Consider the following 19,662-nt stretch of genomic DNA (forward strand, 5'->3'; position numbering starts at 1 on the left):
AAGACAGAGAAGTGTTACTATCTAGTCTTTTAAAGTAAAGGTTTGCTGACCCCTGCTATAGAGTCACTGCTGACCCCTGCTATAAAGGACTCTACTGTGTGACCCTGGATAAGATAATAAGTCTCAGTGTTTTCATCTGTGAAGGGATATAACAGTACACATTTCAGGTACGGTAAGGTAAAGTAAATCTGGGTTGTCCATATGTTATCTGTTAAAGGCTTGGCCCATGACCTGCCATGCAAGATGGCTAAAACAAACAAAAACACATACAAAAAACAAAAACCTACAATCATTTGTATTATTATTCTCTATCAGCCACTGCTCTAGGTATGAAAGATTCATTTGTGAGCAAAATGGACAAAAATCTTTGCCTTCATGGAGTTTCATTCTAGCAGGAGGAGACAGAGATAAACATAAATAAGTAAATGTAAAGTACAAGAAAGGGGGATATGAAATGTTGACAGCAAGGAGAATATTGGATTTTTGGATGGGACGGCCAGGGGAGGTCTCTCTGAGAACATGAAATCTGAGTAAAGATGTGAAGGAAATAAGAAAGTCAGTTATATAGTTTTTATTTTTTTTAGGAGATAAAATGCCAAAATCAAAGGCTCTAAAGTGGGAGAAAGCCTGGTTTGTTTCAAGAACAGCAGGAGGCTAAAGTGGTCAGGAATAAGGAGAGTAGTCAGATCAGAGAGGTACCAAGGTTGGCTAGGAGGAGGGGGGACAGATACACAGTCAAGTAGGTCATAGCAAGGACTGTGGCTTCCAGTCTGAATATTAAAAGCCACTGGATAATTTGAAGTGGAAGAATAACATGATCTAACCTATGCTGTGTTGACAATAAACTATAAGATAACAATATTAGAAGCTGGAGAAATGTTAAGAAGTCCCTACAGTAATTCAGGCAGGAGATGATACATGGCTGGGCCCGGGTGTGATGTGGTGTGGGTGGGAGTGAAGAGAAGAGGACAATTTCCAGACATCATCTGAAACTGAGGCCAGCAGGATTTCCTTACAGTCTGCATATGGAGTGAGAGAAAAAGGAAGGAAGGAAATCCAAGGTTTCGAGCCTAAGTGATTTATCAAGGATGGGAATGCCATTAATAGAAAAGGGGAAAAATGACAGGAAAGGCTGGTGTGTGGCAGGGGAGGGGACATATAACAGGAGTTCAGTTTGGAACATGTTAAGTTTGAGAAGCCCAATTGGACATCCCAGAGGAAAAGCCAAGCAGGCAACCAGATACAAAGCTCTGCAGCTCAGAGAAGTTCAAGCTGGAGATGCGAATTTGAGAGTCTTAGCACACAGGTGGCATTCAGGGCAATGAGGTTGCATGAGATCATCTAAGGAGCAAATTTAGACAGAAAAAAGAACAGATTCCTGGTCTAGGTGCTGGGTTGCTCCAACACACAGAGGTCAGGGAGATCAGGAGAAACCAGCAAAACCAACTGGGAAGTTGCAGACAGAAATGACACCAGGCAGGTTATATTTATCCTGAAAGTCATGTGAAAAAAAGGTTTCAACAAAAGTGTAATTAACTGCTAAATACTAGTGACAGTTTCAGTAAGATTAAGACTGAACTATGTCCGTTAGATTCAGCAATGAGGAGTGGCTGGGGAGTGTTAAGAAGGGTAGTTTTGGTGGAGGTGAAGGCGAGTATCTTTGGAGCTGGAGGAAAAAGACTGGAGATGGTGGGTCTAGACAAGCCTTTGGAGAAACAGGATGACTGCTGAAAAGGAAAATGGAACCATGAAAGTGGTTTTTTTTGTGGTTTTGTTTGAAGATGGGAGAAAAGAATGCTTATGTAGAACAGAATTGATCCAGTAATGAAAGGAGAATTGCTACAGTCGTATTTTGACAGAGAAGAGGTGGATTTTAGCACACAGGTGGAAGGAATAGCCTTGGCCTGTTCATCCACTGTAACAGGAAAAACTGTAGTTTTGGGAACAGATGCAGGTAGGTGGGCTAATGTATTGGTGGGAACTTAAGTTTCTTTCCAATTATTTTAATTTTGTTAGTGAAGCAGGAAACAAAGTTGCTAGCTGTTGAGGACAAATCAGGAGGAATAAGGAGAAAGAAGAAACCATGAAATAGTTGTTGAGGTGTCAATTAAATTATTCAACAGGTTAAGACAATCATACACTTTATCTGGCAGATAACGCATACCCTGTTTTCCCCATATCATGCACCAGTGGTGTGTTTCAACATCAAATTAGGTTTATATTCAATTCCTAGGGCTTCTGCGTCTGTGGTTTAATAACTGATGCTTGCATTCATAGCACTCAGGCACTGTGATATTCTAAAATTTCAAAGAAGAAGGTGAGGGTGGGATGTTCTGAGAGAATAGCATTGAAACAAGTATACTATCAAGGGTGAAACAGATCACCAGCCCAGGTTGGATGTATGAGACAAGTGCTCAGGGCTGGTGCACTGGGAAGACCCAGAGGGATGGGATGGGGAGGGAGGCGGGAGGGGGGATCGGAAAGGGGAACACATGTAAATCCATGACTGATTCATGTCAATGTATGGCAAAAACCACTACAATACTGTAAAGTAATTAGCCTCCAACTAATAAAAATAAATGGGAAAAAAATAAAATAAAATTTCAAAGAATATCAAATGATATTCAGTACTTTGTGTTTAATGAGGCAGGAAGATATGTAACAATTTTGAAAGATTCATATAAGTTTGAGAAGAACCTTAAAAGCTAAATATGTAATTAAACAGTACACCCCATTTTCTCAGACAAGTGAGACTCTGTTAATACTGTGCTTATGCCAAGTACCAAACTATATATTCCATGGCCAGAATGATGTGACTTTTATTCAACAAAAAGGCATTATCCTTGTTGCGTGAGTGCACAGCTAAGATGAACTTCTATATTTACCACCATCTGGACCAAGAAATACGGAAACGCAAAAGATTCTCTAGTACCTTTTCGTCCAAGTCTGAACTTTTTGTCTGTTCACTTAGGTCTCCCGGTTTTTCATTTGAAGAAGTTTCATGAGTAACTTCTCCTAAGGAAATGTTTGCATCTTTGGAATCATGTTTTATCTCACTTGCTGAAAAGAAATAATATTCAACTGTAGAAACTTTAAATGGCAAAATAACCAAGTCATTTAGAGATTGTTCTAAAAGTGAGTTAGAATTCAGAGACTCTTTTAAAGTCCAATGTGACAAATATGAAGCAGCATTTTCAGCAAATTATACATTTATTCCTCCCTCTCTATCAAAATAACTCCATTACATGGTATAAAAAGATATGGCAGTAACACAAAATTAAGACATAAAGATAAATTTAAGAATCTTTCTTGATCTTGTCCAGTTATTTTCAATGTATTTTTAAAACTTGAAAGTTTCTGAAATTAACTTTCCAATTAAATTATTTCCTGCAAAGATTTGGTTATTTAAACTTCTGATTAACTGCTAATTATAAAAAATATTAAAAGGACTCATTTAAAATATGGTTAAGCTTAAATACATATTTCAGTTTCAAAATAAGACTACAAAAATTGCTGAGGTCAATTATCTTTTGTTTTGTAGATAAAGCCTAACAAAGTTATTTATTAAAAAATCAAATGGAAAATTTCTCAAAATCTGATCTGCCAACAAGGCAGTTAAAACTGAGAAAAACTGACAAAGTGCGTACAACAGGGTTGACAAACTCTGAAATGAAAAGCTTCCTTTTTAAATGAATTCATTCTGACTGTGCCTAAACAGAGATACAAAAACACTTCAATGGTATACATTATGAAAATGTCAAGTTTTACCTGCTGACAAGGAAGCACAGATCTCTGACTTCATTGATCCAGGATCTGGTACAGGCAGTTCTCTATTACAAAGCAAACAGACCTTAAACATTATCACATATTCTTGCAGAACTATCCACTTCTCTAAACATTAAATAACATTAGCTTTAGCAGCTGGTGAACATCAGCTCAAGTCCTCCAAAGTCAGAGCACTATACCGGGACACACACCTAAGTCAATTCTGAATTTGATTTTTTAATCACATTCGCCACAATAGTTAGGAAGTGCTGCCATTCAAACTTTGTTACTCAGAGAGAACTGAGAACATACACCAAGCATTTGAAACATTTTTTTAAGTATTACACCAATGCAAGATAATGACTAACTCCTACTCTCAAGCATGCATATATATGTCTTACTGTCAATGTAAAAGGATGAGTTTGAGACCAGTTTGAGTCTTTTTTTTGGTAGTCTCTGAAGACAACCTATGGACTAATAGTAACAGCTATGGAGATGAGAGTTAAGGTAACCTGGGTTCAAATATTGTTCTGCCACTTACTATGTCGATTGTGGTAAAATTAAATTATTAAACTACTTTGAGTCTAACCACATCTGTAAAATGAGAATACCACCCACCCATGAGGTTACTGTGAGGATTAAATGAGATAAAATGTTCTTAAAGCCAATGGCACAGGCTCAGCAAATGAAAACTACATCTACAGGAGCCACTAAAAAAAATGGCTTAATATTATTCCACTTTTAAAAACTTAAGACAAAAAATAAATAAAAGTACACCAAATACAATATAATAAACACCCATGACCTCACTATTTATTCTTTTAATAAATGAGTTTTATTAAACTTATCCTACAGTTCTATGACTGCCCATTGGTTCAGGGATACTTCCTCGCCAAGAAAGAAGAAAATACAACATTTTATATACGCGATTCTTTGAAGGCATTGAAAAACATGAAGTAACTTTCCCCCAACGTAAATACCAGAAACAGTTAGAAGTTGTTAGAGGAGGTTAACTAAGAAGAGCTAACTGCTGGCTGACCTGTGAGCCGAACCCAGGCAATCTGGGACTCCTCATTCCTTCATGTGTCCTTGGAATGTGTGTTCTGCTTGCCTTCCCCACACTGGAAGGCACCCAAGGACACTGTCTTGAGATGGGAGCTGGTGCTGAGACCATCTGGATGCTATATGTGACTGAACTCAGTTAAGGTTTCTATGTAATCTTAAAATATTCTGGAGCATCCTCCCTGGTGGCTCAGTGGTAAAGAACCTCCTGCCAAAGCAGGAGACAGGGGTTTGATACCCAATCCAGGAAGATCCCACATGTCGTGGAGCAATTAAGCCCATGCGCCACAACTATTGAGTCTGCGCTCTAGAGCCTGAGAACTGCAACTAATGAGCCCACGAGCCACAACGACTGAAGCCAGTGCGCTTTAGAGCCTGTGCTCCGCAACAAGAGAAGCCACCGCTACAAGAAGCCCACGCACCATGGCTAGTGAGTAGCCCTTGCTCACTGCAACTAGAGAAAAGCCTGCACAGCAACAAACCCCAGCACAGTCCAAAGCAAAAAGGTTCTGGTGGACTGGAGTGGAGATCTGCGCATCATGTAGCTGCCCAAGACAAGCCTTGAAGGTAAGTTCCTTTGCTTATTAAACCTGTTACCTACCAATCTGGAGTGATTTGCTTCTTTCTCTGGTTTCTCTCTGCCTTGTGTGTGTGTGTGTATGTGTCTGTGTGTGTGTGTTGTGGGGACAGTTTCAGATTATACGTAGAAAACTCATGAGGCTGAAAATTATAAGTATACAGTTTAAAGAAAGGAAAAATAAAATTACAAACAAGACAGAAACATAGACAAATCTCCCACACCCCATCTTGACTCATGTCTATCTACTAGAGTATCTCCATTTCAGTATTTCAAAGGTCTCTTCAACTCAACATGTCTAAATTTGAGCTCATAACCAGCATTGTTCCACAGTCCTGACTGTTCTGATCAGGGAATTGTAATGCCCTTCTTTGAAACAAGAGAAACCAGGTTATCATCCTTAACTCCTACCTCGGACCTTGCCACCATTTGATGAATAGATCTGCACTTCCTAAAACCTCTCTGAAATCCAGTCCCACTTCTGGCTGAAGTCACCATGTGCTTTGATCTAGTTATTACAACAGCTCCTTGCCAATTTATTCTCCACAGCAAAGTTATCATGATTTTTAAACTGTAAATCTGATCAAATTTTCTACTTAAAAAGTCCTTCAGTGAATCCTGATATGTTCTTAGGATAAAGTTCAAACTCACCATGGATTCTAGTTTATCTAGGATGATTTGTGTATGCCTCTTAACCTGGTATATTAATTATTAATACCTCCCCATGTCCCTCTCAAAATTTTTGCAATTCAAAAGGTCAATTCTACTGTCATCCTATTTACAAAGCCCCACACAGCTGAGCTTTCTGCATATTCTGTAGCCTCATTTCCCACCACCTGAACACTAAGCCGTGGCGTGTTATCTCTGCCTCTCAGTCGTAACATGCTCTTCCCTGCAGGCCTGTATATAGACGCTTCCTTTGCTCTCACTTTTCTACTCACGTTTCTTTACCTATTGCCTAGTTCCTACTTATTCGTTAGTGTTCATCTTAAATGTCATGAGGACCAGGAAGCCTTCAACATCTTGTATTTTTCCTATCATATTTTATTGTGTTTGTTTAATCATTTGCAGCCCTTGATAGACTAAACACTCTGTGAGAATAAGGTCCATGGGCATCTAGTTGCTCTCTGTACACTCAGCCCCTAACATCTTCCTGGCCAGACATGAGGGAGACTCAAATGAAGATTCCTCTTTAGGAACTTCCTATACAGGAGGAGGCACACATACACAATATCCTGAGATATTGTGAGATATCCTGAGGCCAAGAGAACTACTGGAACAAATCCCTAGAAGAACATCTCAGATGTGATTTAAAGGACAACTGAATGAAAAGAAAGGAATTGGCAGATAAAGAAACACATGTAAAAGAATTCAAATATCTGACATTGTGGCAACAGTGAGCTGCCTGCTCTGCTCATCTTTTACTAGCCTCTCCTTGCACTTTCCCCCTCAGCCCCATAGCTGCCAAAGGGAGAACACATGCAGATCCACCAAAGGGCCATAAAAAGCTGTGCCAAGCAATTCAGACTCTGACCCCAGGTGGCTGAAAGCCACTGCAGCATTGCCAGCAGTCACTGGGAGACCAATTTCTAGTCCCGAAAATTACAGAAGAGGAGGATATACCAAGAGCTCAGGAAGATTAACTAGGAGCTCATTGTAATAATATAGAAAAAATATGAATAAGATAATAGCAGTGAGAATTGAGAGAAAGGAAAAACCATGAGAGATATTTAAGGTAATAGCATGAAAAAGATGAACTGACTCAATAAATAAGAGAATTGAGGGATGTTTCAAATTATCCTGAAAGTTATATTCACAAAGAGGTACGGATCCAGACACATAAGAGATTACTCCTTAAAAAAAATCCAAACCAAAAAAAAGTAAATAGGTATAGCAAGTGTACTGCTTTAATATCAAAGTATTACAAGAGTACTTTTAACACTGCTGGTATAGTTCATAAGGGTGAGAAACTTTTCACTGTGCATAACTAACTTACAAGGAAGGTAAAATTGCACATGCCAGTCTTGGTAGAAGTAATTTTGTTTCGAATTTGTGAGACACAAAGAGACATAAAGTTTTTAAATTTACCTAGAGTAGAAAAAACAAAACTGTAACTCCCATAAATATATTACAACTTTGTGTCAGTGGAGCAGAAAGGGAGAAAAATGAAAGGCAGGAGGAGGAAAGGAGAGAAGCAGACTTGGTTGAGGCTACAGAATACAGGGAAGCAAAAGAGAAGATCTGAGTAAAAAGGAGAGGAGACTTAGGGAAGCTTCTGAAGAACAACACAGATTACATGAAGCTTATCCTCTAACAGAGCATTTTTCAAGGGGGTAATGAAATTTAATGGGTTCCAACCAGGATTTTTAAGTAAAACAGAGTAAAATAAAAATATGATACTACACCACTTGTAGTAAGGAAAATATTATTTTTATAAATCTAGTGTCTTACATATTCATAAGTATGTACCAGATTGTAATGTAAAATGTATCTTTAGTATGGGTAACTGACAAAAAGGTTTGAAGATGACAGCTCTAGAATAATTATTAACAGAAAAAAACTTGAAAACTATTGCCCAAGAAAAATTCATAATGTTATTGCTTCCTTTTGAGATGCTAACTAGCTGAATAGAATCGATGTTCACTTATTTATATATTCACAGACTGATTGTGGAAAAGACTACCCTAAACTTACTGGGGCAATTATTCTGTAGATAGTAGTGGCCAAAAGCAGAGAAATATTACAGTATCCAATTCACTGGGCCAAAGGTTCCCAAGCCTGATGCCATGATGCACAGTGCTCGGTTTCCTGACATTACAAATAATAACTCCATCAAGTACAATACTATTTATTTTAGCAAAAACAAACAATGGTCCAATAGACAAAAAAGTAAAAATCAGAATGATGCTTCTTTATACCTGATACTTTAAAGAGGAAGATGAGATGAGAGAGGAAAGGGGCCAAAAGAAAACAATGTTTGCTGGCAGTCTATAGAATAATGGATTTGAAGCCATAGAAAGAGCCAAAATGCCACTCTTCCAGCATGCTGTTTTGGGGAGGGGAGACAGATTTTGGAGCAGGTGGGCCTGGGTCCAGATCTCAGCTCTGATACTGACTGAGCTGAGTGTTCTTTGGAAAGTTAGTGACTTTGACTCAGTTTTAAAGATAGGGCCAGTTTCAATCTCTGAATGGTTCCACTTGCTGAAATAATAAATGTAGCTAGCACAGAATAGACATGAAATGTCAGTTCTTACAATTAAGTATAAAATTGTGTATTAGAATTAGAGCGTCTTAGACACTCAGTGAAAAGGGAGAATGGACCAAGGTGAACTTCTTGAAAAACAGGTCAAGGAGTCTAAATACAATACATGAGGGAAAGAAAGAGAATGACCTTTACTTTTGCTGGAAACTGGTTTTTCTTTTGGTTTTTTTTTTTTGGGAATTTGGCATGGGAAACCTGGTGACAGAAGGCAAATCTCTTGGGGGAAAAAAACTAATTTTCTAAGATTCTGGGGAAGTAACTGGGGTGGGTTTCTTGAGATGATATAGTTTACCCAGGGTACACTCATGCTAGGCATGGGTCTCATGGGACTCAAACTTTTTTCCCTTTGTTAATCTAAATCAATCCAGTCACTAAGGAGCAGTACAAATTTTGGTTTTTCTCAACCCTCTTATCTAGACTTCCCAGGTGGTAAAGAATCCACCTGCCAATGCAGGAGATGTAAGAGATGTGGGTTCAACTGAGCATCAAACATATAAGAGTACATACAACACTCTTTTCTAAACTAATTAAAAGATGCTTACTCCTTGGAAGGTAAGTTATGACCAACCTAGACAGCATATTAAAAAGCAGAGACATTACTATGCCGACAAAGGTCCACCTAGTCAAAGCTATGGTTTTTCCAGTAGTCATGTATGGATATGAGAGTTGGACTATAAAGAAAGCTGAGTGCCGAAGAATTGATGCTTTTGAACTGTGGTGTTGGAGAAGACTCTTGAGAGTCTCTTGGACTGCAAGGAGATCCAACCAGTCAGTTCTGAGGGAAATAAGTCCTGAATATTCATTGGAAGGACTGATGTTGAAGCTGAAACTTCAATACTTTGGCCACCTGATGCGAAGAGCTGACTCATTTGAAAAGACCCTGATGCTGGGAAAGATTGAGGGCAGGAGGAGAAGGGGATGACAGAGGATGAGATAGCTGGATGGCATCACCGACTCAATGGACATGAGTTTGGGTAGGCTCCGGGAGCTGGTGTTGGACAGGGAGGCCTGGTGCGCTGCAGCTCATGGGGTCACAAAGAGTCGGACATGACTGAGCGACTGAACTGAACTGAGTGTTCTTGTACCTCAGTTTACATATTTTCATTTCAAACACATTAGTTCCCAATTCCCTAGTTATTTAGTTATTGTGTAGTCACTAATTCACATCTGACCTTTTGTGATCTGATGGACTGCAGCCCGCCAGGATCCTCTCTTCATGGGATTGCCCAGGTAAGAATACTGGAGTGACTTGCCATTTCCTTCTCCAGTGGATCTTCCTGACCCCGGGATGGAACTTGTGTCTCCTGCATTGGCAGGCGGATTCTTCATTACTGAGCCACCAGGGAAGCCCCAGCTATATATTAATAGTAATTCCCTTGAATATTTGGCAGTTTTTTTAAATCTCAATGATCCCCTGTATAATATCACTCAACTGAAATTTTAGTATATAATTAAATTGTGACTGAAGATAATGCTGTGTCCTAATACAGATTAATAGCATTGACTATTACAGACATTTTCAGATCTCTAACTATAGTCACAGACTAACTCAAAAGTTTTACCAATTTTACTCATTATCCATTTCTAAGTTCATCAGTTCAAGTCTTCACGAATTAGTTCTAACATGCTAATGCTTTAAAATTTAATATGGACTTCAAACACTGTGGAGATCGACAATGAATACGTCTAACATAACTGAAATACCTTACAAATTCTCCTTAACAAGGTCTGAGACTACTTCCCCCAACCATTAAATTAACTCAGGTTTGTCTACCTATTTTACCAAGAAGAGATAGTGTAGAGCTTCTGAAAATTTCCGGGCTTAGCCATTTTCAATTTCTATTTCTGTAAAACAGGAACTCTTTGCTTTCTGCCATTAGAGTGGTATCATCCACATATCTGAAGTTGTTGATGTTTGTCCCACCACTCTAATGGCAGAAAGTGAAGAAGAATTAAAAGAGCCTTTTGATGAGGGTGAAGGAGGAGAGTGAAAGAGCTGCTTAAAACTTAAATATTAAAAAGACTAAGATCATGACATCTGGCCCCATTCAGTTCAGTTCAGTCGCTCAGTCGTGTCTGACTCTTTGTGACCCCGTGGACTGCAGCATCCCAGGCCTCCCTGTCCATCACCAGCTCCCAGAGTTTACTCAAACACACGTCCATTGAGTCAGTGCCTCATTACTTCATGGCAAATAGAGGGGGAAAAAGTGGAAGTAGTGACAGAGTTCCTCTTCTTGGGCTCTAAAATCACTGCAGATGGTGACTGAAGCCATGAAATCCGAAGACGCTTGCTTCTTGGCAGGAAAGCTATGACAAACCTAGACAGTGTGCTGAAAAGCAGAGACATTACTCTGCCGACAAAGGTCTGTATAGTCAAAGCTATGGTTCTCCCAGTGGTCATATATGGTTGTGAGATCTGGACCATAAAAAAGAGCACGGAAGAATTGATGCCTTCAAACTATGGTGCTGGAGAAGACTCCTGAGAGTCCTGTGGACAGCAAGGAGATCCAACCAGTCAATCTTAATGGAAATCAACCCTGAATACTTGTTGGAAGGACTGATGCTGAAGCTGAAGCTCCCTCCAATGCTCTGGCCACCTGATGTGAAGAGCTGACTCATTAGAAAAGACCCTGATGCTGGGAAAGACTGAAGGCAGGAGGAGAGGGGGGAGACAGAGGATAAGATGGCTGGATGGCATCACTGACGCAATGGACATGAACTTGGACAAACTTCAGGAGATGGTGAGGGACAATGAGGCCTGGCGTGCTTTAACACATGGGGTCACAAAGAATCAGACAGGACTGGGAAACTGAACGACGACAAAACAGAAACTCATCCTAACAGGTTTCAAACTCTTAGTGTAACAGAGTGATGAAAAAACAATGTATTAGTTAGCAACTAGTTGGTAAAAGGGAGAGAGCTGACATTAGAAATTACATTTTAAGCTTCATCTAGTTCTAGAACCATTCATTAACAATTTTCTGTACAGCTATTAGCAGACCCTCTGGTGATCAGGCCTCCGTTTTTTCCTGTTAAGATTTATTCTAGCACTGTGGATAACTAAAACTGGTATTTCCAATGTAGGAAAAGGAAAATACTAAAATAACTACTAAGGAAATTTTCAAGCTTATTTAAAAACCCAAACTTCAGAAGCAGAAATGAAAGAAAAAGAAGAGCTAATACAAGTATCATTGGTGCTTCTGCCATGAAGGAAAATGAAGTTAAAATAATAGAATAACTATCTGAAGTAAATTTGATACTGCAAACCAAAATGGTTCAGCTTGGCCAGGAAAATCTGATACATAATTTGATACAGTACATAATCCTAAAACAGAAAGCAAGAAGTGAAAAGAAAAAAGAAGGCAGCTTAGAGACCGGCAATGGTGAATTAGTTTGGCCTCAGACTTTTCCACTATAACATTCAAAGCCAGAAAGCTGGGACCAATAACTATATAGTTGTGAGAAGAAAAAATATAAACTAATAATTTTATACCCAATTTGTTTGCAGACAACAGGCATTCTTATGTGCCCAAGGTCTTAGGAAACACAGCAATCAAGAACTATTGAAAAAAAAATTGCTCTGCAATCTAGTCAACTAAGAAATGAATCAAAATAGTCAAGATTAAAGGAGAGTAAAAAGATTTGATGGTAAAGACTGAATCAACTTAAATATAGAATGAAGAGTCTTTGGAAATTCAGATTGTTGATGAGAATGTAAACGGCACAAGCCTTAACAAGAAAAAACAAAAAATTTTAAGAAAAATGTAAGAGGCAAGATTGGGAGAAAAAGCGAATATGTACCGATATGTCCGTCTTTTATCAGGAAAGCAAATGGTACTGTCTGAAGTTAGAACACAATTTTTAAAAGTCATGATAACAAAACTCAAGCTTTAAAATAATCTTTCTTATTAGCTTGGGAGAGACTTTTAGGAACTAATTTCTTGTGGTAAAGAGGTTTTTGATTCAGCAATTCCTTTAGTTTCACTTCAGTCTCTCCTTCCCCAAGTTAAGTGTAAGTAAAATTAAATGTTTTTACTAAAAAGTGGCATGAACCAATTTTTCTGAAATTATATCCACATACATGCCTAGACAGAAGTCTGGAATGATGCACACAAATTTTGAGTAATTAATTTGTTATTTTGGGTGGTGGGATTACCTCCCTTTTACACTTCTATTGTAATGAACATGTGTCATTTTAATGCAATCAGCCATTATTCTAAGAAAGGAAAAAAAAAAGAGTATAAAAAACAAACTTTATGCCCACTTCATAACACTTCTCTCTTTCCCCCTTCAATTGCAGTTCATTGTCAACATCCTGTTAACTAACAGATGTTTGCTTTTGAATGCCAGATTTGCTCTGATTTCTCTTGGCATTCCTCAAAGGAAGCGTGGTAGAGGAAGAGTTAAAAACACCTTTAACAATTACCCTTTATTGAGCTCTCACTATTCACACAGTGTCAAACCAATACCTGTTCCATCCATTCACTGATTTAATTCTTACAACCCTGAGGCAAGTACCTCCCCTTCTAACAGATAAAGTAAAATAATTTGCCTAAAAGGTCACAGAGCTATTAGGGCAAGAAGACTCAGAAACCTAGGTCAGGCTACAGAGGTTAAGTCCTTGACCATTAATTTTAAAGTAAGATAGTTCAAGTTCAGATTCTGTTACTAGTAGTATCAATCTGGACAAGTGACAACTTGTCACCCTCATTTTTTCCACTTCAAAATGGGCAGATTACCATCCTCATTACATGGCTTTAAAAATAATAGATAATTATTATTATCTATAGATAAGAGAGCTCTTGGTTCTTCCTTTGGGATATAGAAAGTACTCTGTTGGGTGATAGGTTACAAGTTCTTATAACACTAAGAACATCAAGAAGAATGTAGTATCACTAAATTTATAAATACCAGATAAATTTAAGTCATGTACCATTGAATCTTAGTGGAATGTGTTTTCTTATTTTGACTCTGTTCACAAAACATTCCAATATTCAAGTATTGTAACATACAAAAACAAATTAGAGTTTCAAAGTTATGAAACTTAGCAAAATATAACATAATATTAAATAAAATTTGGGCCCATCAGATATAGCAAGTTCCTGAACATGAATGTTATTACTTGGCTCTGTTTAAAATTGGTTCAAGCAAACTCACCCTCTTTGGGGACTAAGCTATCATTTAAAACCATCTCCCTAAAAATAAAACCATGAAAAAAAATTGTAAGCTTTTTCCCTCTGAAATTTAGTTTAACTTTTGATTTACTTTTAAGTTTTAATTCAAATAAACTTTTCCAAGGCTTCTCTGACAACTGAAAAATAAATTAAGCCACAGAAAATGGGTTAAAATATATATACAGCACTTTTCTTAATAAGTAACTTGATTGAAATGAAAGTATATCTGTATATTTACAATGATTAAAAAACATGGAGATCAATTTAAGTGACTTTTGAAAGAAGCAATCTCAGTAATTTAAAAAGCCACTTTATAAACCACCATTTAAAATTCCAAACAGCTGATCTGCTCCATTATAATTACAAATATAATAATCATTTTATTTCAATTCTAAGTTTCAGGATAATGACACTTCCAGGTCTCAGCAATAATACACTATATTACATTTAATAAATAACTGGGTTGAAAAAATAATGGAGCGTCAATATGATCACTGAATAGTGACACCTAAGACCAGAAAGTGCTTTTGAAACCTGCAACAATAATCTGTACCAAAAGGCATACTTGAACATTCATACCTCAAGTCATCGCTTGTTTCTCTTTTTTCTGGAAGTTCCATGTGCTTGGAGTCTGTCGATTGATGCTCTTCAGCAACATTGGGCTCCTGGCTTATCATGGGAACCTCTGAAGGAAATGAGAGTTCCCCTTCACTGGAGACTCCAAAAAGGTCTGGGTCATCTTGAATTACATCAATTAAGAGGACATCATCTTCATATGCTTTCAGAATATCTGGAAACCCCACTTTGATTTCTGAAATGTTCTTAGTCATTTTTCTACCACTAACTTCAGAGGAACCTGCTTTGAATGGTTCTTGCTCATTGGAATAGAAGGTGGGATTTTTCTCTATACATCCAAGATCACAAGAAAATGTATTATTTTCAACTGTGAGAGAAGCAGCTGCCTTATTAGAAATGATATGGCCTGATGCAGAGATGTGGTTAGATGGTTTATTATTATTACCTTGCTTTAAAAAGCTCGGAGCAATAATACAGGAATTCTTACTGCAGAATGAGTCAGAACTAGCTTGCACTGGAATTACACTATGTTGTATACTCAGAGATTGAGGTCCTGAAGTTACTGTGACAGCATTTTCTTTAGTCCTACTCTGCCTTACCTCTGCTCCAGATAAATTGTCAAGAAGTTCTAGGGGACTATATACTTCTCTCTCTGATGACTTGGCATTAATTTCTTTTCTTTTCTCTGTTTTGTTCTTAAGTAAAGGAATTTTAAAATTAGTCAGCCGTCCTGTGTTCAGTATCTTAACTAGGTCTGGAACAACCAGTGCTTGCTTAGTAATGCATGGTTTTTGATGAATAGTTTTGCCTGTAGAGTTACTTGCTTCCTGGCCATCCTGGGAAGCCACCGTCAAATTCAGTTTTGTTAAATTCCCTCTATCTTTTTTTTTACTTGCTGTTAAGTTGTGAGTCACATTAGTCAATGGAGTATCTTCAGTAGTATTAGAAACTACCTCTGATGCACTTCTGCTTAGTTTCTCTGACTTCATTTTTTCATCACCATTGACTATAGGTTCCTTTATAACCACGGAGGTAGGTTCCACTGTAGAGACTGAAGGTAAACAATTTAAATTAGAATCCAATTTTTCTATACTTGAAGATGCACTGTTTGTTTCTGTTACAGAACTTTGTAGCATTAATTTGGAGTCAGTTAAGTGAGTTTGATTTGTTTGATGTTTAAGAAAATCATCTTGCCTAGAACTTTGTGGCAAGGAAGCTTTTTTCCAACACTGGGCAGATATTCTAGCACATGAATAACAAGGCCAAGTTCTCTTGCCAGTCATTGGTATTGTTCTGTGACAGCTATATTTAGATTCTTCAGCTTCATTCTTCAAGCCTTCCCTAGAAGACCTCTTTTCAACAGGAAAGCAATCACTAAGTGACTTCACTAATGAGTTTTTCATTGACTTAAAATAATCTCCTGGTGGATCCATGCTGGTACATCCTAAAGGCTGTGAAACATTCTTTGTTTCTTCTTCTGAAAGTTGCTCAAGGGCTTTCTGAAACACAGCATTTACATAATGTTCAGGACTTGTTTTTTTCCCCGTTTCTGGAAGACTTAATAAGGGATCCATCGGTGACGGCGTATTATTATTTACTTTTCTCAAAACTTTCAAAGAACTTTTTTTAGCTTCTAAAGTCTCTGTTTCTTTACCTTCAGCACCTGTTTGGTTTCCTTGTAACATCAACTCAGATTTGTCACACATATTAGAAAACTTCATCTCAATAACCATTCCATTTCCTTTTTCAGACACCTTCATCTTTTTTCTGGATTTTCTCCCAATACTGCTCTCCTCTACTGAATGTTTATTTTTTTCACTTTGAAGGCAGGAAAACATGCCATTATTTTTACTTAGGTATGAATCATTTTCTTCAAGCAATAACTGACTTACTTGCATTAAGTTTTCTTCAGTTTGTAAAAGCTGAGGAATATTGCTTGGATTAGTCTTATCTATAAGACTCCTAGGGTTTTCTTTCTTTGAGGAATTTTCTGGTACATGCAAACATCCTCCATCAGGTTTATATGCAAGATTATTTTCATCATTACAATCCTTGGAATGGGAGAGACAACTGCAATCATGTAATTTTAAAATGGAATTATTTTCTACTCCAGGTGACAAGCTGTTACAAGAATATTTCTGAGTATTCTTGTACAGTTCATCTTGGAATTCAACCTTACTATTTTGTGTAGCCTTATTTTCAGTCATTTTGAGAGGTGGGTTTTCTAAGCTTTTAAATTTTTTAATTCGAATTCTTCTTTTAATACCTTCTATCAACCTTTCCTTACCCAAAGACTGCAAGAAAGTCATACTTTGAAATTCACTGCATTCCACTGTTGGGAAAGATTCCGAACTGGTTAATGATTCCTTTCTTACCAGGTCAATCCCTGGCTGTGGATCATCACTTGAGGCTTCAGTAACTTTTCTTTTTTCCTTGGCTGATCAAAACAACAAAACATATCAGAGAAGATTTTATATTGAGGGAGGGAAAGCAATACAAATTTAAAAAAAAGTGAAGTCATCCATTTTTATTTCCCTGAATAGCTGCAGAAAAACATAGGTTTGTTTTTAAAATCAAAGACCTTATTTCTATTAAGGAACTAGATACAAATCTGTATGAATTCTAAGGCAGCTGAATAACCTCTAGCGTCATCATTCTGCACCAGCCAAAGTGGCTCACTAGTAGGAGTCCCTTTTATAGTGCTGTGGCTGTGTTTAGTTGCTCAGCTGTATCTGACTCTTTGTGACCCTATGGACTGTAGCCTGCCAGGCTCCTCTGTCCATGGGGATTCTCCAGGCAAGAATATTGGAGTGGGTTGCCATGCCCTTCTCCAGGGGAATCCTCCCAATCCAGGGATCAAACCCAGGTCTCCTGTATTGCAGGCGGATTCTTTACTGTCTGAGGCACCAGGGAAACCCAACAATACTGGAGTGGGTAGCCTATCCCTTCTCCAGGGGATCTTCCCCACCCAGGAATGGAACCGGGGTCTCGTGTATTGCAGGAGCATTCTTTACCAGGGGAGCTACCAGGGAAGTCCTCCTCTTATAGTACTTCTGACCAAGGCACCCTAACGGGACAAATAACTTTTAAGTGAATTCCTGTGTTTTCCCCCTTTCTGGTCAACTGAGCGCATCAGTAAAGCCCATGCAGATTCAAGTGAAAAGCTACTGATAAAACACGGGTGAAGGAGAATGGATGCAAACGCTATAAAGGGAGTGACCCCTAAGTGCTATCTTACGGCGTCCTCCCTCTTGCAATGGGAGCTCCGCCTCCTTCGCTGCTTCTAAGCTGGCCCTGTCAGATGGGTCTGAAAAGCCCCCATGTCCCCCCAGCCCCTCCACTCGCCGCCTCGCTAAGGCCTTCTCAGTCCCGGACGTCTCACCTGACTTGTCACTTTCCACCTCTTCTCTCCCAGACGCCCGGGCCACCATCCTCCTCTTTTGCCCGCTCTCCTCGCGCCCCGCCGCCTCAGGGCCGCAGCCTCCTGCCTCGCCTGGCCCTGCCCGCCGGCTTCTCTTCCTCAGGCCTCGAGCGTCGCCTTCACGCCCTGGGGCCGTCGTGGGGCCCGAGGGTGGAAGCCGCCGCATCCGCCCGGGGCTGCCACTCTCCCCGCTGAGGCAGGCCGCGCCGGCTCGCAAGAGCCCACCAGCCGAGGGAAGGTTGCTCCTTCCGCCAAGTACCTGAGGCCCCGCCCCACGCCGCTCGCCGCCAAGACCCCGGACCGGAAGCGGAAGTGGGGCCCGTGCAGCCTAGCTGTGGAAAATGCTACGAGGCTCAACGAGCGGAAGGAGCGCGAGGCTCTGTGGATGTCGCCTCTGGTTCGCTGCGTGACCGTGAAGCCTCCACGTCTGCCGGGTCGAACCTTCCACTAGGCTGGACTCTTCCTGGGACCATTCGGACCCCTCTCAAACCTGCCTCCTCTCATGCCTGGTTGCTTTGAAAGACCGAGTGGCTTCTAACTCTACCCCTGGCCTCTTGGGGTCCCGTTCCATCTGCCTTCCCGACGTTGTGTAGGCACCTCAGCCTCCGGTTATGCAAAACTGAACTTATTTTTCCTCACAGAGTTGCTCCTTTTGTACTGGTGGATGCGCCACTGTCTACCCAGCTGTCTGAGTAAGGAACCTGGAAGCTGTCAGAAATATCCTTTCGACTTGATCCCTCACATCCGCATTCAGGACATCTGCTGGATTCGACTTTCTGTGTTTGTCAGCCACTCACCTTGGCTCCAGCTTGCAGACTCTGACTGACCTACTGCATCAGCCTACCGGATGTTACTCGTGCTTCCATCCTTGTGCTTTTTCAGTTGGCTTCCACCTGCCGCCAGGCCATGCCCTTCCAGTGAAAGGGTATCTTGGCATTTCCCACCTTGGCCTTTCTTGAACCTCCTTTGCTCAGAGACTGAAACTAACAGAAAGTGTGTTATTTGCTGTTTCAGGTATGGCCCCTGAATATTTGATTTTTATCTCTAACTGCCACTGTGGGGGAGAAGGTGTGCTTCATTGGAAATCTATGCACAGGAGTTACCTTTCTGCATCAAGTTCAGTTCAGTCGCTCAGTCGTGTCCGACTCTTTGCGACCCCATGAATCGCAGCACGCCAGGCCTCCTTGTCCATCACCAACTCCCGGAGTTTACTCAAACTCATGTCCATCGAGTTGGTGATGCCATCCAGCCATCTCATCCTCTGTCATCCCCTTCTCCTCCTGCCCGCAGTCCCTCCCAGCATCAGGGTCTTTTCCAATGTGTCAGCTCCTCGCATGAGGTGGTCAAAGTATTGGAGTTTCAGCTTCAACATCAGTCCTTCCAATGAACACCCAGGACTGATCTCCTTTAGGATGGACTGGTTGGGTCTCTTTGCAGTCCAAGGGACTCTCAAGAGTCTTCTCAAACACCACAGTTCAAAAGCATCAATTCTTTAGCGCTCAGCTTTCTTCACAGTCCAACTCTCACATCCATGCATGACCACTGGAAAAACCATAGCCTTGACTAGACGGACTTTTGTTGGCAAAGTAATGTCTCTGCTTTTTAATTTGCTGTCTAGGTTGGTCATAACTTTCCTTCCAAGGAGTAAGCATCTTTTAATTTCATAGCTGCAGTCACCATCTGCAGTGATATTGGAGCCCCCAAAAATAAAGTCAACCACTGTTTCCACTGTTTCCCCATTTATTTCCTATGAAGTGATGGGACCAGATGCCATGATCTTAGTTTTCTGAATGTTGAGCTTTAAGCCAACTTGTTCACTCTCCTC

The 19,662-nt window shown here is 39.8% G+C and overlaps 1 protein-coding gene across 1 annotated transcript in view; it reads right to left on the bottom strand.

The window, feature by feature from the left end:
- Nucleotides 1-18,076, bottom strand: part of TOPAZ1 (testis and ovary specific TOPAZ 1) — a 61,704-nt gene extending 43,628 nt beyond the window's left edge. Inside the window, exons 1-4 of the mRNA XM_043442928.1 lie at nt 17,799-18,076; nt 14,420-16,853; nt 3,769-3,830; nt 2,933-3,060 (exon numbers count right to left, since the gene is read on the bottom strand). Coding sequence (XP_043298863.1) covers nt 2,933-3,060; nt 3,769-3,830; nt 14,420-16,853; nt 17,799-18,003 — 2,829 coding nt within the window. The 5' untranslated portion in view covers nt 18,004-18,076. The remainder of the gene's footprint in view (nt 1-2,932; nt 3,061-3,768; nt 3,831-14,419; nt 16,854-17,798) is intronic.
- Between the last annotated feature and the right edge of the window lie 1,586 nt (nt 18,077-19,662).

Source organism: Cervus canadensis, chromosome 22 (genome assembly GCF_019320065.1).
Source record: "Cervus canadensis isolate Bull #8, Minnesota chromosome 22, ASM1932006v1, whole genome shotgun sequence".
In the NCBI taxonomy this organism is placed as follows: Eukaryota; Metazoa; Chordata; class Mammalia; order Artiodactyla; family Cervidae; genus Cervus; species Cervus canadensis.